The sequence below is a fragment of the Sus scrofa genome, chromosome 18 (assembly GCF_054392235.1).
Source record: "Sus scrofa isolate SSC_HxYL_T2T_F1_AM1 chromosome 18, Sscrofa_HxYL_maternal_Yorkshire_Landrace_v2.0, whole genome shotgun sequence".
NCBI lineage: Eukaryota > Metazoa > Chordata > Mammalia > Artiodactyla > Suidae > Sus > Sus scrofa.
Window position 1 is genome coordinate 16,885,636 of NC_139400.1, and position 24,227 is coordinate 16,909,862.

General features: G+C 42.4%; 1 protein-coding gene across 3 annotated transcripts in view; it reads right to left on the reverse strand.

Annotated features, from left to right (window-relative positions):
- MGAM (maltase-glucoamylase) overlaps nt 1-24,227 on the reverse strand; it is a 186,545-nt gene that overhangs the window by 65,452 nt on the left and 96,866 nt on the right. For all 3 annotated transcript variants that reach the window (XM_085005252.1, XM_021079097.2, XM_021079096.2), the window contains 6 exons: nt 17,270-17,396; nt 15,614-15,714; nt 4,241-4,361; nt 1,918-2,027; nt 961-1,112; nt 170-341 (listed from right to left, as the gene is read on the reverse strand). In XM_085005252.1, coding sequence (XP_084861378.1) covers nt 170-341; nt 961-1,112; nt 1,918-2,027; nt 4,241-4,361; nt 15,614-15,714; nt 17,270-17,396 — 783 coding nt within the window. The remainder of the gene's footprint in view (nt 1-169; nt 342-960; nt 1,113-1,917; nt 2,028-4,240; nt 4,362-15,613; nt 15,715-17,269; nt 17,397-24,227) is intronic.

The window sequence follows — 24,227 nt, forward strand, 5'->3', positions numbered from 1 at the left end:
GAACGAAAGACATGGAGAGAGAACCAGCCCAGAACCCCACAACTGCTGAGTAGCAGTGTCAGAATTCAGACCCACACAGCCTTACCCTAGAATCTTATTCTTAACCATTTTACTGTACTGCTAAGAGGCTATGATGTTCAGTGGAGAGGGGCCCATCTGGAAAGCTTACCCCATTGGGGACTGTGTCCCTGGCAAATATGGGCCAGGTCTTCCAGTTCATGTCATGCCGGTACTGCTGGTGCACATGCTCGCCCAGCCCATACACGTTAGCGCTGGGCAGGCGGATGGACAGCTGCAGGAACTGATCAGCAAACAGAAGGGGCCCGATGCTGGAGTCAAACCTAGACACACACGAGTGGGAAACGCAGGGACAGGTGGGCAAGTGGAAAGGAAAGAACACGACCGCTTAGGAAATTGGCTTAAATATTGAGTCTTTGAGATTTAAGCCAATTTCCTAAGCAGTCCTCAGCTGTCCTCTGGGACATTTTGCCATGGACATCAAAAGATCAGCATTTCTCTAGGGCGGTTACCATTCAGCACATTTCTTAGGTTTGTCCCCTGGACAAGCCACTGCACGATCAGAATTCCTACATTACAGTGGATGTTCCATAGAGAGTTACTGGGGGATGGGTGTTGGATGGAGGGGAAAAGAGAGAGGAAAAATGATCCAACCACAGGAAGAAAGACAAAAAGCACACAGCGAGGAGGAGGAAGAGGGGAGAGGGGGAGAGGAAGGGGAGGAAGGAAAGGAGGAGGGGAAGGAGGAGGGGGAGGGAGAGGAGAAAAGAAAGAGAAAGGAAGGCAGGAAAAGGTACACATTTAGGGGTGGAGAGTCTGGTCACCAACAGTGGGCTCTCAAGCTTCAGGAATATTGTAGCAACGCCCCCTTTTTTCGGTTTGCAAACCTCCCTCCCCCATAACCTTCATACTCTGATCCCCAGAGAGGTTTCCAGAACTTACAGAACACGACTGTTGCTTGTTCTGATCACTTTGATGCTAAAGGGCTGTTTGGAGACCATGACTTCATAGGTCAAGGGAGAAGCAGCATTTCCTTGGAAGGGCTGGACGTGTTCATGAGGCACTTCATATCTGTCCTGATTTTGGTCAGTTAACTGTCCAGGAATGTGAAGGAACGAAAGCCAAGATGAAAACTTCTCTGTTGTTCTAAAACAGAAACAGGCCTACAAGCACCAGTGCCTCCCGGCATCTCTGCTCAAGGTACCAAACTTAGGTGCCAAACGATACCATGTCTGAGACAGACGTACAATTATGTCACCAAATTCAGATGTTTAACACTTGGGCATAAGTTAGTCTTTGGGTAGAAATATACACAGTAAGTCTGCTGATATGAACTAGCTCTAGAATTTTCCAAGCTGTGATAATTTTTTGCCCTCGCTACCGCATTCCACATGACGTCAAGGGAAAATAAATGAAAATTAAAGCTCACCAGTGAACTCTAATAACTATTTAGGAAGTTATCACATTGAAGGAAGGCGCGGAGATGCTTTCAACATACCGGCGCTAAGTACGAATAACACCAGTAGAGAAAAATACCTGCATTAGCAAGGTTTTCTCTTTTGTGGTAACTGCAGCCACCAGGTTAGAAAGCAGAACCTCTCAAAAAAATTTTTTTTGTTAAATAAACACCCTATGATATCACTTATATGTGAAATCTAAAATGGGATACAAAGGAGCTTATTTTCAAGACAGAAATCGACTCACAAACGTATGGTTACCAAAGGAGAAGGGGGGGGAAGGATCCATGAGGAGTTTGGGATGAGCAGACACAAACTATTATGTGTAAAACAAATAAACCACAAGGTCCTACTGCCTAGCATAGAGAAATACATTCAATATCCTGTAATAAAGGATAATGGAAAAAATATGAAGAAACAAACATAAAAAACCAACTACAACCTTAAAGTGGAAACGAGTCGCTGTCTGGTATTCTGCTCTGAGAAGGACGTTGTTGATATCATTTCCAAACAGGGATGGAGAAGGCAACCTTTTCAACTGGGCCGTGAATCCTAGGGTGAAGGGGGAAAACGCTGTGTGACAGCTGGCTGTGTAAATTCGCACACAATAGCCACATACAAGTAAGCTTTATGTCAAAGGCGCTGGCAAAAAGCCTTTATTTCCCACAAGAAGAGGAGTCGCAGACATACACCTCATCGGACACACACACTGTCTGGGGCCAGATTCAGGTTCTGAAGCTAGGTACTGGCCTTACCTTATTCAAAAGCCATGTATACATCCTTTTTTTCCCACTCTCATGCTCCGTCACCACAAGTGACCTGACATGGTTCCCAGGGCTACACGGCTGGATCTCACGGCTCATCCATTCTGAAGGCAATCCTCCAGCGTCTCTTAACTGCAAGCCCCTCATCCCTCCCACTCCCTCCCCATCCCCCTTGGCAACCACAGGTCTATTCTCCAAGTCCCCATGCTATACAGTAGAAAAAAAAATAATGTATTGGGGAAATAAAAAATAAATAAATAAATAATATAAAAAAATAAATAAAAGAAACATAAAAAAAAAACAAAAGCCATGCTTCTCTTCAAAATCTGGATGAAAATATCCCTCCAAGGCCTAACTCTTATTTTACCAGCCAGTCAGGCACTCATATACCCTTTATTTATTTTTTTTGCAAGTTTTTATTTTTTATTTTTTCTATTTCCCCAATACATTATTTTTTTTTTTCTACTGTACAGCATGGTGACCCAGTCAATGTTTACATGCATGTAGCTCACATTATATACCCTTTACACTCTCAGCTCTCAACGCGGTTTCTTGTTTTTTGTTTTACGGCCGCACCCATGGCATATGGAAGTTCCTGAGTCAGGGGTAGAATCCAAGCCGAAGTTTCAACCTAAGCTGCAGCTGTGGCAATGTTGGATCATTTAACCCACCATGCTTTGAGCGGGGTATCAAACCCACGCCTCCTCAGGGACCCAAACCCGAGTGGATTCTTAACCCACTGTGCCACAGCAAGAACTCCTCTCGACATGTTTACATCCATTTTTCCTCCTCAGTTATTTCCGTATTACATCACAGGAAATCCTACACATTGATGCCGTCTCCCTGGTTATGTGACAAGCAGGCGAGAGTGCAGACCTTCTTAGAAAAGCCCATCAGGTCACTAGTCCCTGGAGGAGGAGCAGGCCTCTTCCTTTATGCTAAGAGGCTCCCCAGGGAGTTCTCCTTGTGGCGCAGTGGTTAACAAATCCGACTAGGAACCATGAGGTTGCAGGTTCAGCCCTGCCCTTGCTCAGTGGGTTAAGGATCCGGCGTTGCCGTGAGCTGTGGTGTAAGTCGCAGACGCGGCTCGGATCCTGTGTTGCTGTGGCTCTGGCGTAGGCCGGCGGCTACAGCTCCGATTCGACCCCTAGCCTGGGAACCTCCATATGCCACGGGAGCAGCCATAAAAAGGACAAAAAGACATTAAAAAAAAAAAAAAAAAAAAAAAAAAAAGAGGCTCCGCAGAGTAGTCACCTGCTGTTATCCCCCAGAACGTGCATTATTATGTCCGCATTTTTTTTCTTTTGTCCTTTTAGGGCTGCACCCGAAGCCTATGGAGGTTCCCAGGCTAGGGGTCCAATTGGAGCTGTTGCTGCCAGCCTATGCCACAGCCACAGCAATGCCAGATCAGAGCAATGTCTTCGTCCTACACCACAGTTCACAGCAATGCTGGATCCTTAACCCGCTGAGCGAGGCCAGGGATTGAACCCACAACCTCATGGTTCCTAGTCGGATTCGTTAACCACTGAGCCACAAGGGGAACTCCTATGTCTGCATTTTAACGTGGGAGAAAGATGGGGAGATGTTTGGTCCATGAACACTGACACTGACTAGCTAATTTTCATGAAATGTCGATAACATTGGAATTGTTTCCATTTCATTAAAATTACATTATATTGGAGATGTAAGTAGTCCCAGAGGTTAGTGAGTTCAGATCCCTCTCTTCAAACATTAGCAACTTGGGGAACCAAGAAGTCATGATTTTTGGACAGGATTACAAAGGTAGAGCCAGGAATTGAACATCTTCAAACTCCCAAGACAGAAAGTGATTTTTTTCCCCCTAAATGTCAAAATAGATTCTAGTCCTTGCTCAAGAGCAGTGCCCACCTTCTGTCACATGCAATGGTGGCTGTAAAAGCTATACCCTGCCCACTGCTACCGTGTCTGGAGCCAGCCTCCAGAGGACCTGGAGCTCCTGCCTCAGGACCAAGTCTGGCTCACCTGCATTTGTGTTCACAAGGTCACCCTCCACTTGATAGCCATGATTTGTAGAATAGTAGCACCACGGCACACTTATGGCTCCCTGAGGTTTCCAGCAGCACCCACGCTGGTCACAAGTGGCCTGAAATAAGAGATGAGTCAGAGTAACTCCATTTATGTGTAAAAAATTAGCACGTACAATTTGAGCTTGTGGTATCATGAATCTCATTTTACAAGTAAAGGACCTGATATTTAGAGAAATTGTGCTGTATCCCAGTCAATGCAGTGCTTGTATTCACGACTAATTTTTCTAGCAAAAATCCTTCCTTGTTATTGGTATCAATCAGGTAATAGCATATGATTGCAGGGCATTTCATACCTGTCGACACAAGAAAACTAACAAATTTATTTAAATATTCTAAACTATAATAAAACAATACAATATCACCAGTAGCTGCCAGTAACCCAAAATTACAAATGGAGCTTGATTAACATTGGTTTTTGCTTTGCAAAAACAAAAAAAAAAAAACACTTTGCAATTAACTTCATTCAGAAGTTTTGAAATCGAGGCAATTTTGCTTTGACTTTTAAATGTGTATATCACATATGTGTGTACTTAGTATATGTGAGATATATACATATAGTATATAAATTCATAGTATGTAGATATATATGTATACATATAGTCTCTCAACTCCTCCCAAAGCAGGAAATAATTGTTCCTTGAAACCCAATTAGATTCTAAATTTTATTTAAGAAAGGTTGCCTGCCTTTTACTATAATTAATGACTGAATTACCTGGAGACTAAAATGAATACAATCTCTTTCTCATATCAACTGATTTGGAAGACGCAATCAGGTTAAATGCAAAAAAAAAAAAAAAAATACAAAGAAATCACTCCGCTTGAGTGTAAATAATAAAAGACTATAGCAAAAATAATGGGTTGCCGCTTCCAAGATTAGATGACAGTATGTCTCCCGTCCTGCTTGCTCCCTTCCCTTGCTCTGCTGCAGCCCCGACTCTGGGAGAAGTGAGGTGTTAGACTGAGGACTGACCCACATGGTGAGGAACTGAGGGAGGTCTCTGGCCAACAGTCAGCAAGGCACTGAGGCCCTCAGCCTGATAAGCTCTGAGCAGCTGAATTCTGCTAATGAGCACAGTAAACGGGCTTGGAAAGGATCAAGCCACAGCCCCAGATGACGTCTTGGTCGCAGATTTCTGAAAGATTATGAGCCAAGAGCACCGGGATATGCCAAAGCCAGATTTCTGACCATAGAAACTGTGAGAAAATGTTTGCTGCGTGAAGCCATTAAGTTTGGGGATAATTTGTTACACAGCAATAGATAACTAGCACACCCTGCTACATTATTTTACAGATAAAAGACTCTCAGGCCACAGAGGTAAAGTCCACAGGGCTGAAGTGACCTGCCGAAGGTCACTTAGTCAGCTATTGATAAGGCAAGGACCACAAGTTAGGTCTCTTGCTGGCCCCTTCCTACAGTCTGGGTTCAGCATCTGCTGGTTTTCAAGAGGATAGGGCAGTGCTTTATGAACATAAGAAAAAGACTGCTTAGATAGATGAACAATTAGATTTAGTCAAATGCTAACAATCAAGATTAAGGATGGAGAAATTTTTTTTTTTTTTTTTTTTTGTCTTTTGTCTGTTTAGGGCCACACCTGCGATATATGGAGGTTCCCAGGCTAGGGGTCGAATTGGAGCTGTAGCTGCTGGCCTATGCCACAGCCACAGCAACACCAGATCTGAGCTGAGTCTGTGACCTATACCACAGCTCACGGCAACGCTGGATCCTTAACCCATTGAGCAGAGCCAGGGATACTACGGGTTTAACCAGGAACTCCTTTTTTTTTTTTTCCTTTCAAAACGCACTCAGATGAAACTGCAGTATAACAGGAAAAGAGAAGGGTGTTGAAGAGTGTTAAGTAGAATGGTTTTTGCGTGCTCCCCGAGGCTTAATAATTTCTTCATTGAACTGGAAAGGGCAAAGATCAGAGTGGTCAAAGCAGCTCAAAAAGTGAACCACCTGTTGGTCCTCTGGAAACCCCGGATCCTGCAGTGGAGCTAAGCAGTTACGAGGAGAAATAGGGGAGAAGCAGAGCATGGGGCATATAGACAAGAGAGTAAAGAACAAGTGGAAGTTCCCTGGGGGCCTAGAGATTAAGGATTTGGTGTTGTCACTGTTGTGGTGCAGGAAAAAAAAAAAAAAAAAAAAAAAAAGGAGTATGTGAAACTTAAGAAAATAGTTGTAGAGAAAAGCTATAAATAATGACAACATGAATAGGATTGGCGGCACACAAAAACAATTAGACCCAAGATACAAAATGCCCCTTTAAGCTGAGAATTAAAATTTAAGAGAAACTGCCAAAATAATATAGAGTGTATAATTTCCAATACAGTATTAAGAAGAAAACCAAGGGGAAAAATTCTTAATGCAACAAAATTAGGAGGAGTTCCCTTTGTGGCTCATTGGTTAACGAACCCGACTAGAATGCAAGAGGGACTCGGGTTTGATCCCTGGCCTCTCTCAGTGGGTTAAGGATCCAGCATTGCTGTGAACTGCGGTGTAGGTCACAGACACAGCTTGGATCTGGCGTTGCTGTGGCTGTGACTTAGGCCAGCAGCTATAGCTCTGATTAGAACCCTAGCCTGGGAATTTCCATATGCTGCAGGTGTGGCCCTAAAAACCAAAAAAAAAAAAAAAGGAAAGAATACATGTACTTGAGGGTGGGGTGGGTAGGGGGAGTACATAAAAAACAGAACAAATGGAAAACACTTGGGAAAATTGTTTTCATGTCAGTTATCACAAGGCTTAAACAACTTAAAAGAAAAGGATAAGCAGATTATATTTACAGAAATAAATTCTGCTGAAGCTTATAGGAGGCACACCCAAAATTTAAGCTCACAAAAGCACTAAGGAGTAAAAGCGAGGAAAACAGATATGTGAGAAAAAATGCTAACCAAAGGCTAGTACAGCTATAGTAATATCTGACAAATAGACTTTAAGTAAATATTCATTATTAGGGAGACATACAGTCACTATGGTGATGAAAGGTTCAGTTCGCCAGGAAGAAATGACATCTCACGTCTGATGTGCACCTGATAATAAAGACTCAAAATATGTATAGAAAAAACTTAAAGAATCACAAGGCAAAATTAGAAAACATAGTCATACACAATGGAATATTTGTAAAGAAACCCCTCAATGATGGATTGATAGATAAAATAGGCAAAAAGAAAAGAGATTTTACTTTTTACTTAATAGATGCACATGGGCTCTTGCACCAGCACAGACAGGACTGGATTGTACTCAGAGCTGGTGAGAAGCCAGATGCTGAAGACACAGCTTAGGACCTAGTCAAGCTCCGCATTCTCCTCCACCCCCCGTGCTTCTTAACATTTAGAGAGAGGGAAGAAACAAAAAGGAAGATTTTATATCAAAATCAGACATGAGAGAAAAAGGAAAACTAGCACCTAGCGTTATCCATGAACACAAATGCAAAATCCTAAAGGAAAAGAGCATGCAGCATTAACAACAGAAATCAGCAACATATTAAATTAATAATGGCCAAGCAGAGTTTCTTCCAGAAACACAAGGAACCTTTTTAACATGAGAAAATCAACTGTATAACTTTTCAAAATAATTTATGAAAGGAAGTAAACAACCCAATCATTTACATCGATCAGCTATTCATGATACAAAATCTTAGCAAAACTGTTTGCCAAGTATAATTCTTTACTGGGAATAAAAAGCAGAGTTCTTAGCTGAATAGTGGGTAACTACCTAAAGCCTATAATAAGCATCTCACTAAATGTGAAATGTTAGGAACATTCCCTTTAAAGTAAGAAAAAAAGTGAACGTTTTCTTGTGGTGCAGAGAGTTAAGGATCCAGTGTTGTCACTGCAGGAGCTTGGGTCGCTGCCGTGGCATGGGTTTTGATCCCTGGCCTGGGGACTTTTACATGCTGCAGGTGCAGCCAAAAAAAGAAAAAGAGAAAGAAAAAAGTAGCTGACCCATGTCTATGACTTCTTATAATTAATTGTATATTGGAGGTCCTAATACTATAAGACTAATAGGACAAGAAATTAAGAAAATTTGTAAAACTAAAAAGAATGAAGGCAAATTGTCATTATTTCCTGATAATATTGTCTAGGTGGAAATCCAAGAAAATTTATAAAAATAAATTTAGACTAAGTTAATTATTATTATATCGGATCTTCTATTTTCTTCTTAAAGTTGTAAGTTTTTCTTTTCCTTTCTTTTGAAATACGATGTGTTATAGGAATAAATAAGCTTGCCTTCATTAAAATGAAAACTTCTGTTCATCAAGACAGCATAAAATAGGTGAGCCAGCCTCACAACAGTAGAATACTTGCAACATGTATAATGAAAATAAAGATTAGAATCTGGAATAACACAAGCAAGAAATGTGTACAAATCAAAGTTGAAAATAACTTACTAATGAGATTTCATATGCCTTGAAATGTATGCCCCATTAGGTCATAAGCAAGCAGCAGATCTAAGAATTTTTAAAAATGAGGACCTCAGCAACTATAGCATTTATAAAAGATGGAAGGCAAAGTTGTGAGGGAAATACCAACAGGTGAAAAGGAAGGATTCTAGGTGCAGGGACAGAGGGCCTGTCACTGTCACGTCACCCAGCCCTCTCCTGCCACTGGAAGGAATGGGTCCGCAGTGGACCTTGAGCATTCAGCCCTGCCAGCCATCCTATCCTGGGTGCTGACTCCTCTAATCCCGTACCCTCTATCCATTTGGTACTGACACCTACTCTGAGTAAAATTAGCATTTCTCTGTAGCTACATGTCCTCTGACACCTGCCTCATCAGGAGGTGGGGTCTATTGACTCTGGACTAGCCTCTGACTGATGAGAATAACAGACAGCAACAAAAGTGATGCTACACAGGTTCTCTTTAAAGGTCCGGCAGCTTCCTCTCCATCTCTTGCAACCCAGAGCTACTGCGTAAGAAGTCCGATGATTCTGCTGGAGAGACCAGGGAGAGAGAGACTCTGAAACTACATGGAAAGGCAGAAGGGCCCAGGTGAGGTCTGCCTTAGGGCCATCTTCACCAAGGTGCCAGGCATGAGAGTGAAGCCACCTTGGACCCTCCGGAATGGATCAGCCTCCAACTGGGCACCACAAGGTCACCACAGTCCATACCACGCAGAGCAGAAGAACCACCCAGCCAAACCCTGCCCAAATCTCTGACCCATAAAATCAGGAGATACTACAAAATGATTGTTGTTTTAAGCCGCTAAGTTTAGGGTAGCTCCTTTTGCAGCAGTAGAATTTAAGAAAACAGGCGCCTTGGAGTTCCTATTGTGGCACAGTGGACATAAATCTGACTGGTGACCATGAGGTTGCAGGTTCGATCCCTGGCCTCACTCAGTGGGTTAAGGATCCAGCATTGCTGTGGCTGTGGTATAGACTGGCAACTATAGCTCCGATTCGACCCCTAGCCTGGGAACCTCCATACACCGTGGGTGTGGCCCTAAAAAAAGCAAAACCAAAAAACCCAAAAAACAAAACAAAACAAAACAAAAAACCCAACCCAGGGGACTTGAGCCACTATAGTGAGGCTGGTGTTTTAGTCCAACATGAAGGAATGTGGAGCAGGTAAGAAGCAGCAGGGCTCACAGCTGTCCAGCTCTTCTGGAACAGCTGTATCCTAAAAGCACTGGATGCACTCATTCAAACGAACTAGATCCCAAATCCAAGTATAAGTACATTTTTAACCATCCAGGTTCCATATCTCTTCTGCCCTCTGTTGTTACAGGTAAGGCAGAGAACTTGACGTTGTGAACGAAAGGTAGAAAGTCTTGATACAAGAGCAAGAAGTGGAAAGAAGGGAAGTATCCCAGTTTCAAATAAAGGCAGCACTTTCAGAAGGTGAAAAATATTTGGTAAAATACTTCCAAATCACCATCTACTTATTAACACATTATCTAGTTATTTTCATTTATGTCCAACAAGTTTGAACAAGTGAACGAATGATTTAAATTAATCTCAACTCATTAAGGTGTCTTAATTACAGATTATGACATATGCACTTTGAGTCTTGTTGGGAAGGTTAACAGGGCCACTTCCTTTTTATCTCAAACTGAAGTTTGATAGCAAAGACTCTCAAAGGAACGTGCCACCTCTGCAATTTTTATGATCCGGACTTTCTAGGCCCCCAAACTATGCTACAGTGAATGTTCACAGAATATCTGCTAGGACCTCAGAGACCACTATTTTTAAATCTTGTTAACCATAGTGTTTAGCAGAGTTCCTGGCACTTGTTCAGTCATCATATGTTAATGAATACATCTCCGGAAGCACACCGTCTCCTTTTGTTGATAAGGACTTGACCGTTTTCAAAGAAATGTGATGTAGTAATCAAATCTCAGAGTTTTTCAGAAGCAAAGCCAGGACCAAAAGCTAAGACCCTGGCTCCCCACCAACATATTTCTGCCCAGGGGCTATACTATCAATTCAAGGCAGGAAACATAACCGAAATCTATACTGGGGGCTTCGTGACTCACTGCTCTTCCCAGCAAGACGGCTCTTAACGAATCCTGAGTGAACAGAGTAATTTTCAGGGTTGAAACGCATAATGATCTTGGAAAAATGCAATATCCTTGCTGATATCTATCATAAAACACATTCCATTAACCACATCGATAAGAAACTGCAATTTGGAAAAAGACATCACAAGCCGATAAATAAATAACAGCTAATTACCAAGTGTGTTATCAAACATGACGAAGTTTCTGAATAAGAAATAGGGTAACCTCTCGATATCATCATAAAGATGATGACTCGTGTTATTATTATCCACAGGAAACACATAATTGTAAACCGTTCTCTGCTTAACCATTCTGCCATGGTTACTTAGGGCATGCAGGTTTATTTTAAGCACGTAAAGCTGTTCTCCCATTTGGAACAGTGTATTCTAATCCTGAAAATCAAAGCGTTTACAATTCTTATCTACCATCTCTTTCTTGAGCTGGATATCTGGAATTTACACTAAGTATTTCTGCTCCCTGCACCCAGAGAATCTTTCAACTCTGAATTCTGGAACTGTGGATATAAGGTTTCATCAAGGACGTGGAAAGGGATAAGCTCTTTCGGAGTGGACAGGTTTGGGCTAAGTGTAGGGAGCTGTCTCTGAAATGTGAAGGGGTGGTCGGTCTAAGTGAAACCACAGAGACACAAGGAATGTTAAATAGGGTCTTAGATGACAAAACAACGTTTCTGAACACTGTCCAATACGTTACCCAATAAGTACTCAACTTTGGTAGACATATAATGAAAGCAGCCCATTCAGGAGAGTAGCTTTAATCATGCCTGTCACGGAAAAGGCAGAGGCAGAAATGGGATTCAGAAGACATGCTAGCAGCCTAAGAGCAACCCAAGCGGTGTTAGGGCAGTGAGGATGGAAATGAAGCGCTTTTTCTAGAAAATACTATTCAGGAAAATGTTTTAAAATATGTAAAATACTGGCCAAAAGGTTTGAGGGGAGGAGTCGAGCAAAAATTCTGCTCTTTCTGCTCCAGAGACTAGAAGCATTAATAGAACCGCTAACAAGTCTGGTAGTTGAGAAAGAAAAGCAGATTTGGTGAGAGGGTGATAAGTTCAGGCGATGTTACTGAGAGACAGCCAAGCGAACAGGCCCTGCAACCAGCTGCCAGCCCAGAACAACAGACCAGGACGAGAGAGTTAGGTAACCCAGCCATGTTCCTTGCTAAGATCCACGAAAGGGACTCCTGGCTCTCAACCTCTCCAAAAGAAAGTCTCCCTGGAGTGCTCAGGGTAGTTTGACAGATGACTGTACCCTGTCCTGGACACGGGATTCCCTCTCATTATTGGGATAAGAAACAATGGGATGTGTAACAAAGAATCATCTGCAGGGAAACTTCAACTATTAGTTCTTTATAAGTAATCTCGGAGGAGAGAAGGAGAGAGGAATGATAAAATCATCTAGCAATGGCCTCAACAGGACAACACGCTGCTTAGCCTAGTGTCAGGTTCAGAATCTCTTCCCACTCTCCTCCTCCGCCTAGCTATACACCTCCCTTTGACAAATCCAACACACACACACTATTATCCATCAATTCAGCCTCTCAACAATAGTTTGGATCAGCATATAGCACCCAGGATACGTAAAACACATAACAAAATGAAAAAAGAAAAGCAAACCACTGAAAGCACGTCTCTCTGGCTGAGCTAAAGAGGAACAGACCAGTGAACGAATGCCAAGGTCACAGATTAATTCAGTTGCGTATAACAAATAGAAAAAGGCAAAGGTTGTTTATTGAACTATGATCTTGATACCACGGGTGTTTAATCAGAGGTCTTATAATAAAACCAAGGGAACATTACTGAGGCAGCGATGGCATCTGAAGTTCACCTAGCCAATAACGAGATGGGGAAGGGTGGGAGAGAGAACAGACTGAGGATGTGTTATATTAGTCTTCTACGTGGGCCTCTGAGCAACTAGCTCCTAGAACACTACTGCTTATGGGGGCAAGTAAATGGGTGTGGATCAACTTTCTGGAAACACCGTGTGCCAACCATCCCATACAATGTATCCAGACCACCGTTGCTATGACAAAACAGCACATTAATGGTCCCCATCACCAAGCTCCAATTTACATTATAGTCTTAAACAGGGTACACTCCCTGGCACCCATCCTGCCTCTTGGCCACATAGGACCACTCAATATGTCAGGTATGTGCCCCACAATTTCTGTCGCTTTGTTTGCATTATCTTCTCTGTCTTGAATTCACTTTTCATTCCTCCCACTTCTCTCAAAATCCTACTTATCATTGATTCCGGACTGTCACATTTTCCTTAATAATAATCTTTTCCACCATGGGATCCACGAAGTATTTCTTTTGTATCGTGAATTTTTGTTTTATAGTCCAGTTATTTATTTACTTAGCTTACCTCCTCTACTTATTCAATCTATCATCTAAAATACTAAATTTTGTGGAGTTCCCGTCGTGGCTCAGTGTTTAATGTACCCCACTAGGAACCAAGAGGTTGTGGGTTCGATCCCTGGCCTTGCTCAGTAGGTTAAGGATCTGACATTGCTGTGAGCTGTGGTGTAGGTCGCAGATGTGGCTCAGATCCCACGTTGCTGTGGCTGTGGCGAAGGCCGGCAGCTGTGGCTTCAATTTGACTCCTAGCCTGGGAACCTCCATATGCTGCGGGTGCAGCCTTAAAAAGACAAAAATAAAAAATAAAAAAATATTAAAATACGAAACTTTGTGACATTTGGCCCCATTCTGAAGTGCTTTTCTCTCTCTCTCTCTCTCTCTCTCTCTCTCCTATCTTCTTTTTTCTTTCTTTCTTTCTAAGGCTTTTATTCTCTGTCTTCTTGGTTTCCCATTATGTGATACTGTTCAGAATGAAGCGGCTGCTCCTGGCTGTGGTGGGTGACATAAAAAGCCAATCTCTTTTACCTGAAATCCAAGATCTTCAAAAGTCTGAATTCTCCTTTTCTGTTCAGACTCATTTCTTCCTGCTCCACGCAGGCATGTGTCTTCACCAATTCAAGAGAAAGTTGTGCTCATTTCAGTCAAGGTAAGCCCCAGATGAACAGGTCTGAATACTACACAAGTCTCAGTAAGGTGAACAGGTCTAATTGGGAGTCCTTCCATGTTAGCAGGCATGCTGTCCAGGCTGCTGCCCTTCTGTGGCCTCACGGCTGGTCAGAGGACTGCTTTGTCCTGTCTGGGGATTCCCTGATCCTTGACTCTTTGCCATACCTATGCTCTCGCCTTCCACACAGCCTCCGGGCTTCCTCCCCAGCTTTGTCTGATCACTCTGCTCCTAACTACAGTCCCTATGCATTTTCTCTACTCCAAGCTATTTATCTGGCTCTCTGCCTTAACTTCCAGCTTCCCTACTACCCCAGCCTATTCTTATGGTTGATCTCTCATCTGTTTTTTCTTTGCTACCTGAATTCTCTCTGTCTCAGTATCTATGCTATTTCAGTTGATACCAAAGACTGAAGCAGTAACAATTTGCACTTTCCACAGTTCCCATTCTGTGACCTTGTCCATGTTATGGCTGAACTGTGTCCTCAGAAAAGATATGGTGAAGCCCCAATCCTGAGAACCTCAGAACATGATCTTACGTGGAAATAGGATTGGTGCAGATGTGACTAGTTAAGATGAGCTCATACTGGAGCTGGATGGGCCCTTAATCCAATATGATCCATGACCTTACACAAATGGGAAATGTGAATAGAGATACATACACAGACAGACACACACACACAGAGGATGCCCTGTGAAGATAGAGGCAGAGAATGGAGTGATGAAGCTACAAGCCAAGGAAGGCCAAGGACTGCAGCCATCACTAGAATCTAGAAGAAAGACATGTAACAGATGGCTCTTCAGAGCCCGGAAAAGGAACCAACTCTTCCAAAGCCTTGATTTGGGACTCCTAGCCTCTGGACGTATGAGAGAAAAAAATAAATAGAAAACAAGATCTTTTGGTTTGGGGATCTTTAGACAACCCTCAATAGTAACCCTCAAGAACTTCATAGATTATTCCGGCCCACTAACAACAGGATGGCTACAGTGGTAAGTGTGAGAGTACCACATGCCCAAGAATCAGGTGCAGCAAGCATCCTTTCTGTGTCTGATACAAATCTGCCATGTACTTTACTCAGATGCCTACATTTTGCTTTTATTCATGCTCAGTATGAAACATGACTGATACAGTATGGGCCAGGCAACACACTTTATAATTGTAATAGTCAGCTGGAATTCAGTTAATGACCAGGAAGTGCTGCCCCAAAGTAAATGCCCACATGCCTGCATTATCTTTAATCTGGTATTTATTACCTCTTCCTTATAAAACTTGGCTCTTGAAACTGTCCTTAAATACTATTTTATGTATGGGAATGACTTTTGATTGTAGATCCAAGATACCCTTTTGGAATTTTGAGAGGAGAAAGAGATAGAGCAAGAAGCAGAGTCAGTAACAGAGTTAGAGAGAACTAGCAACCAAGCAGTGTTGCCAGATATAAGCCAAATACATTTTTAGTATAAGTAAGTCCCAAGTCTTGCAAAGGACATACTTATACTAAAAACATATTCATTATTTATATGAAATTCAAATTTAACTGGGCAGCTTGTACTTTTATTTGCTGAAGCTGTCAACCCGAGGGAATTTTCCAGTACTTCTTCTTCCAAAACCACACTGTCATATAAGTATGAATATAGGATTACTCTTCCTGAGCCACCAATAATTGCAATGCAAACAACAAACTTGAGAGGCTACAAACAGAAACACACACACACATACCCTTCATTGAATGGCATAAAATCTTAAATGAAAACAAGCTCCAAATTCAAACCTTTGTTGGTGACTGGTCAGGGATGCAGTTTATCCGTTCCAACTCATTTGCCACGGCACACTCAGCCGAATCAGGGGTACTTGGCCCTGGAGTACCAGCATCTGAGGATTATCCCAAAAGCAAACATAAAATCACTTTCAGACAGATTTAATATCCAGGCATTCAATAACCCCATAGTTCTCAACATTTCCAATTATATGGACTCCACTACTGATTGAGTTTCATTCTATGACCCTGAAATGTACACATTCACTTACAAAGCCTCATTTTGTTCTGGCTGATCACATCTCCCTTTATGTATGCCTGCACCATCTCCTTCAACCAGCAAGGCCCTCCCCTATGAGACAGTGCATACAAGAGCAAGGAGCTGGACTCCACCATTGGATTGGGAGCTCACCAAAGTGGAAACCAGATTTACCTTCCCTAGTCCAGCCAAACTGTGCCTTGGGGGCCCAATCATATTGCACACAGCTTGATCCATACATAAAATATCGCTATCACACAGTCACACTGTTTTTACATATCGTCTATAGCTGCTTTTGTCCATTGTAGGCAGAATTAGGCAGTGAGGACAGAAACCAGAAGCCTACAAAGTAAGTCTAAAGTATTAAGTATCTGCCCTTTACAAAGAAGTCTGTACACTCTGCTCTGGTCCTCACCAGGCAATACCTCACCAAGGAGCACTTCTGAGTGACAGCATTCTTATACAAATGTGTCTCCTATGACACAAAATGTAAAAGGAGGCCAGCAATCTAGAAACTAGCAGCTGGAATCTATGCCCATTGATTGCTTGATGCAGATTTAAACATCAGCAAAATAAAGCAAGCATGCTTACTGCATTCTCAAATAAGGAAATAAGATTTCTTGAAGATTCTCTACAATCAGCTAATGACCACATGAAGACAAAACAATGCAGCTTCTAATTAGTTTTCTTTTCACTGGGGTTTCCAATGCAAAAGTGGTAGATTAAAAGAACCTCATATTTGTACCAGATTCTGAATAAGGGTTTTAATGCCACCCTTGGGGTCACAGAATTTTAATAGTTGAACAATCTTTGAGATAATTTAACTTCCCACAAAAGTAGAAGTGGTGTGGCTGAGGATGATGTAGGAGAGACAAAGGTTTTCCTTGGCTCCATACAGGGCCCCTCATAGCCTGCTCCACCCAGGAAGCTGCTCCCAGATGATCCCGAGATAAGAAGTCATGGACAACTCAGCTCCATCCTGCCCCTCTTTTACAATACAACAGTTCAATAAACTTTCAATTAAAAAAAGAAACTGCAGTGGCTGTAACTTTCTTAAAGAATCAAACTTGGCCTTAAGATACTTTAATTGATGACATACGGACTGCCTTCCATTTAAGGGCACTGTTAATTATGACAGTTAGAAAAGTTGGAATTATTCCATGGAATTTGGCAAAAATATTCCAAGTGCCAGTTGTGGAATCCTGCACTGTGCTAATTGGTAAATGGAAGAGTCAGGCCTACCAGGAATACCTGTTGTGCTGTCACAGTTTGAGTCAAGGGCTCCCCAACACCCATACCACACGCACACATACACACACACCAGAGAACGTGAAAGCGGCACTTCCCTGTCATTTATGAGATTTGTGCTCTATAAGAGCAACACTGGAAGGAGAAGAACAGTTCCTCATTACCTTTTGATTCCAAAGACTCTCTGGCTGAAAGTACAAACAGAGGGATGGTGACGATAAACACTACGAGCAGAAGAACACTGAGCATAAGCTCCAAATCAGTGAACTTTTTCAACTTCTTTCTTGCCATCTACAAAAAAAAAAAAAAAAAAAAAAAGAGAGAGAGAGAGAGAGAAAATAATTTTAGATTTGAGTTTTATTTAACATATACCTAGTAATTTTTTTATGGCCACATCCACAGCATATGGAAATTCTCAGGCTAGGGATTTAATCCAAGCTGCAAATGCAACAACCCTGGATCCTTTAACCCACTGTGCCAGGCTGGCCAGGGATCAAACCCTTACCTCCACAGCAACCCAAACTGCTACAGTTGGATCCTTAACCCACTGCACCACAGCGGGAACTCCAGCTAGCAAATTTTTCAATGGAAAAGCTCAAATGTATACACAAATGGAAGGAATAACATAACAAATGCCCACATATCCATCAACTAGATTTTAAAAACTATCAATACATGGCCGATCTCATTTTGTCTATTTTTGTTCATTTCTCTCTTGAACCTTGGATTATTTGGAAGCAAATCTCAGATTTCATATCTTTTATTTTGGAGACATTTAAGCATATTTTTTTAAATAAGAAATTTCACAAAAGCCAAGCAGCCAAATACTGTTATTATACTTAAAGTATTTTTAAAATAATTCTTTAATCATCAAATATCTGGTCAGTGTTGACATTTCCCTCATTATTTGGTAGGCAGTTTATAGTTTCTTCTAGTCTCATAGGATAAAAATAAGATTTATATGTTCCTAATGATATATATATATATTTTGTGTGAAAGGTAAGTCTTTTTTAACCAATAGGGTTTTGTTCTATAGATTTCCTCACAATCTGGATTTTGGTGATTGCATCTCCACTCATGCTAACATGTTTCTCCATCTTTGTATTTCCTGTAAATTATTACATCTAGAGTTTTGACGGACACAGGTGTGTCGTTTTAGCAAGACTAGTGCATCAATGGCATAACACCTTCCATCAGGAGACACATAAAATCTAGCAGACTCTCCTGCTTTTTTTTTTTTTTTTAAATGTTCGCAGACACTGGTGGGCATTTCTTAAATTCATGATTTCACTGGGAGTTGTAATGTAGTGACACTCTTAGGCTATCATTCTTTGCTAATGTATTAAATACTCCTATAGAAAGAAATTTCCCTTCATCTATTATTTGGTTCATAGAAGTACAGTTTGTATAGGAGAGGTAAATAAACATTTGACTCTTCACTTACTGATTTTCAAAATAAGGAGTTGTTTCCTTAGCATACTCCAAAGAAGAACAGTGAGACTTTGGGGTCCAAGATATTTATGACCTCATAGATTTAAATCCATTTTATCTGTATTAATTGATGTTATTGTTAATATTATTTTTTTTTTTTTTTTTTTTTTTTTTGCTTTTTAGGGCCATACCTGAAGCATATGGAAGTTCCCAGGCTAGGGGTCGAATCAGAGCCGTAGTCGCCAGCCTACACCACAGCCATAGCAATGCCAGATCCTTACCCCACTGAACGAGGCCAGGGATCAAACCTGCATCCTCAGGGATGCTAGTCAGATTCGTTAACCACAGGAGCCACAATGGGTACTCCTGTTCGGATCAATTCTGAGTCTGGGCTGAGTTGTGGCACTATCCTCCGTGAGTAGCAAGTATATAATCCCCCATCACTCCCTTCATGTCCTTCTCCTGGATGCCCCAGATGTGACTGTGTGTTAGCACCTCCCTCCTCTGACCCCACTATGTCACTCTTCAGAAAGCTTGTCCTCTACAGGTTGACATTCTGCATTCTCGCTCAAACATTAACTAAAACATATCCATGGGTCCTTTGTGCCAAATTCCAACAGCATCTTGTAAGATGTTTACTGTCTTTGAAAGGGAAAGCTTGAGACTTCATGCCATTGGCTTAGTTTAGTCCTGGGAACCCTGGGAATACCCTGTCTGCCTACCTAGGACAGCAGCAGCCTTCAGTGACTGCATTCCATCTTCACAACAATACTGAGCTCAAAGAATTGATGAGGCCGATTTTCCTACCATACAGATGAAAGGACTGAGGTGCTGTTGGCTTGAATGACAGTGATCCAAAGCTCAGGACAAGTCACAATTAGGCAGCGGGACCTAACTGTCACGAGGGACAATTAAGAGAGTCTCCTGCTCCTGTACACTCTATCTGTGTCTAGACTTTGAACTCTGAGGATAATCTGTGACTAGAGGGCACTGAGGAAGAGGGACTTACCCACCCCCCTCCAGTCATCCCTCTTGGTCCAAGAGCCTGAGGTATCAATTTCCTCGGCTCATGCGCAGCTGGGTGGGGCCAGGGCAGAGGGTCCAGGGCCATCCTTCTGCTGGGAATTGCCTTCTCTGGAAATCAGATCCCTTTCAATGAGCCTAGTGACGCCACCTTCAACTTCCTGGTGCTCTATGATGTGAACAGTATCGGAAGAACCCTGCCATGCCTCAATGGATGCCACCTGGCATGTCTACATGAGTGTTCGCAGATTTGGGAGCAAGACTGAGTAGAAAGATCACAACGAGGTCCTTTGTGCCACAGGTGCACTGTAGGGCCCTCATGCCTCCTTCCCCAGAGGTAAAGGGAGGGAGAATGGAAACTGCTGTGCCTTCATCCCCTGAACCTCATCAGTGACTACAGGGGCACAAGGGAAACAGAAAGGAAAAATGAAATTTGGACTTAGAAAATAAGTTAGAAGGCATTGACTTATTTTACAAAAGGAGCCAAGTCAAGGTTTCTAGAAATTAATCATCTTTGACGTATGAAGGAGTGATGCATCAGTCTCTCCAGGCAGGTGTTTGTTTTACGACCTCCACATGACCTTCGTGACTATTGCTCACATGAGTGAGTAACAGCCTTCAGGTGAATTGTAACATACAGAGAAAAAGCTGAATGCCATCTTTTTATAAAGAGCATATACTCCAGTAAACGTGCTTTCTGGAAGACAACTCTCTTCACAGTGCCTTCATAAGCCCAACCACAGCTAAGCCTACATCTCTCCCCTGCTCTCCATACCCTTCTACTCCCAGCTCATGGCCTTGATGGTATCTCTGACCAAAATTGCCCCCAACTCCACTGCAGAACCCCTTTCCTAGGCTGATTTTGAGTTGAGATCACAATCTGCTCTGAAATTCCCAGTACAATGGCTCTGTCTGCTTTTCTTCTTCTGTATTATTTCCAACTCATTTCGTTTGGGACATCTTCATTAGAACATCAATGTAAGTGGTATATATACACAATGGAATACAACTCAGCCATAAAAAAGAACAAAATAATGCCATTTGCAGCAACATAGATGGAACTAGAGACTCTCATACTGAGTGAAGTAAGTCAGAAAGAGAAAGACAAATACCATATGATACCACTTATATCTGGAATCTAATATACGGCACAAAGGAAACTTTCTACAGAAAAGGAAATCATGGACTTGGAGAACAGACTTGTGGTTGTCAAGGGGGATGGGGAAGGAGTGGTGTGGATGGGGAGCTTGGGGTTGTTAGATGCAGAAGATTGCCTTTGGAATGGATTAGCCATGAGATCCTGCTGTGTAGCACTGGGAACTATGTCTAGGCACTTATGATGGAGCATGATAACGTGAGAAAAAAAGATGTATACATGTATGTGTAACTGGGTCACCATGATGTACAGTAGGAAAAAAAAGGTAAAGAAAAAAGTTTGGAAAGGAAGAAAGGTAAAAGCCTGGGATCGGTCTACCATCTTGAACCCTTCTCTGAAGGTTTTGAACATTCCCCAGATTATTTTGATATTCAATTCCCCTGATGGCTGTTTGAGAATCACTTGGGAGGTTTTGAGTTCATCAGTGGATTTAATAATATTGAACAACATTATCCTATGAAGGGGAATGGGAACCCCAAGTGTAAATTAAGGACGGTGCCATGAGGGACTAAACTGAAGAATGACACAGTAATAAAGAAAAATAAAACATGCATCGTCGGAATGGTTTGTCACTGTTTTGTTAAGGATTTTCATAAGATGAAACATTCGGGGGATGGGTGGCACCTTGTGAAAGTTTTCAACCCCTTATCAAAGCACCCTTCCCAACACCTCCAGTAGTTCCAGTATATCAATGCATCTTCTCTAACCCCAGCTCATTTGTGACCAAGAATAAGTTTTGCTGAAGCTTTTTCTGTAAAGGTGGGTCTGCTTCCCTAGCTTTACAATACCTCTTTTCTTTTCTTTTTCTTTAGTCTTTTTAGGGCTGCACCCGAGGCATATGGAGGTTCCCAGACTAGGGGTCGAATCGGAGCTGCAGCCTCTGGCCTATGCAAGCCACAGCTACGGCAATGCAGGATCCAAGCCGTGTCTGTTCATGGCAACATCGGATCCCTACCCCACTGAGCAAGGCCAGGGATCAAACCTGTGTCCTCACGGATGCGAGTCAGATTCGTTTCTGATGAGCCACGTCAGGAACTTCCAGCACCTCTCTTCTTTCCCAAATCGTGAGCTCTGAGGGTGTGAGAGTTACGCCTGCTTCCTCCTCTTGATTTCCTTTCTAAGTACCTACCAGCAGGATCTGCATAATCGATACTTATTGACCAATAACATTTTATCCCCTGATTGAATATTTACAAAATTCCTGAGTACTTCCGAATGATAATGCACCACGAAGCTATTTCACAGGCTACAATAACGGTGCCGGCCTTAAGTGAGCTTAAACTCCAGTACCATTGCTACCTTCTACACGATAAAGCAATTATGGTAGAAAGAGAACACCGTTTCTTAAAATCAGAAAGCCTCAGTTTTATTCCTCATACTGAAAACAATTAGCTGGATGACCTTGAGAAATCTCTTCAAGCTTTCCAGGTCCATTTCTTCACTTAGGACTTAAAGCAGCTGAACGAGAAGATCTATCAAATTCGTCCCAGCTTTTAATATGTCATGTTGAGCGAGTCGCCCAAATTGCCGGCTTCTTTATTCTTTTCTTCCATGAAAGATGCTAAACATTCTTGGGTAGTTTCCTTCTTTGTTATTTCCCCAAGTTCCCCTTCTCAGCAGGAGAGCATGCGAGGCACAGCTTGAGAAGACCAGAGCTTGACGCTCAGCCCTACCATTTTCTGCCAAAAGAATTTCCTCAACGCTTGAGTTTCAGTTTTCTGATGGGCACGCATGGAATTAAGAATACCTACTGTTATTGTTATCTGTTGTCATCTTATTTTGAGAATCAAATAAAAACCCTTTCAGTAATAAAGCATTACATATTCTTATAGCACTATTTGCCATAAAGGAAAGAGTGAGTCTTGGGTACGAAACAGCAAGTTCCTAAGAAAGGTGTCGCTTCCTCCCTGTGTCACGGTGGCAGCAGCCCTCACTTGGTGCTTTGTGAAGTGGAAGATGCACATTCTGGCTGCTGTCCTGAGGAACTGGTTCTGACAGGAACTCCTATCTGCTAAGTGCTTTATGGCCCCATGTGCCAGGTGACTCACGTGTCACCCGAGACACAGGTGCAGAAAGCTAGGAAGAAGCAGGAGGAGCTGTGAGCAGCAATCCGGCCCATTCAAGGCCTGCTTTCTGCACCAGCCCACCTGCTGCTCCTCTCCTGGGCTGCCTTGCAAACCACCGTCTTTACTCAGAAGGCACATCCTCGCTCTTCTTCCCTCAGGCCTTCATCCCAACTCCCCCACTTAGGAATCTTAAATCCTCAGCTCAATTTCTCCGAAGCCTTCCTGCAGGCTCGCCTTCGTGTCCTCACTCCACCGCCACACGGTCCTCAGGCAGAAACAGCCTTTCTCACACACTGATGAGAAACTGCTGCTGGAATGCCCTCTTACCAGGCAAAAGGAAACGGGGCTGAACCTTTCTCTACAACAAGGCTTGCCTTGGTTTTTCTAAAATTAATGATGCTACTCCAATCTTTCTTACCTGTCCTATCCCCAATACCTCGCATTCCCCAAAGGCTTTATAAAATACTCTGTGATACTCATCGTGCATGTAAAACTCCATAAATACTAATAACCTTCATGCCTGATATAAGTAAATTTAACAAATGAGGTCAAGAGCGATCTCATATTCACTGGCAAGGAGAGGAGTTATCGGAATGTCTATGGAAGTGCGTCCATCTCCTTCTCTTTGGTGGTTGCTGATCGCTGTGAAATAGGGGACCGTTTTTCATACTGATATTTAAAAATGTCCCAAATGCTCACTGACAGACACTACAAAGGAAAAGCCACCCACCACTTACTAGTCAAACTGTAAATACCAGTTGCGCAATGAAGATTTGGCAAAAGCTACTCAAGTTATTTACACCCATAATCTGGAAGTCCATTTATAGAAACTTAGCCCATATGTACAGATAGAGGTTTTTCACATGTAAGGGCAAAAGACTGTCAATATAGAAGTGCATAGAGAGGACTGAGTAAAATATGAAATAAAATAAGATTCAATATTATTCAAAATCATGATATAGTGGAGTTTTTTTTTTCCAAATCCACCAATTCTCTGATACTCTTCCCTTTAAGAGGTGGAGCCAGGCCCCCCATGCTTGACCCCTCGAGAGTGGGCTGGACTCAGTGACTCAAATCTAACAAAGAGAACCTGGCAGAGCTCGTGACTTGCGAGACTGGGATGTAAAAGGCATTAGAGCTTCTCTCTGCCTCTTTTTCTTGGATTCCTTCCTTGCTCTTCTTGGATCACCTCTTAGAGAAGCCAGTTGCCAGGTCAACCCTCCAGTGGAGCTATAGAAAGGTCCAAGAGCTAGCAAGGGTCTGAGGGCTTTTGCCAACAGCCATGTGAGTGAAGCATCTCAGGTTCAGGTTCAGGTTCTCCAGGCGCAGTCAAGCCTTCACATGACAGCAGCCCCAGGCAACATCATGGCTGCAACCTCATGGAGACCTTGAACCAGAACCACCAAGCTAAGCATTGCAAACCCACTGGACCTCTGAGATAACAAA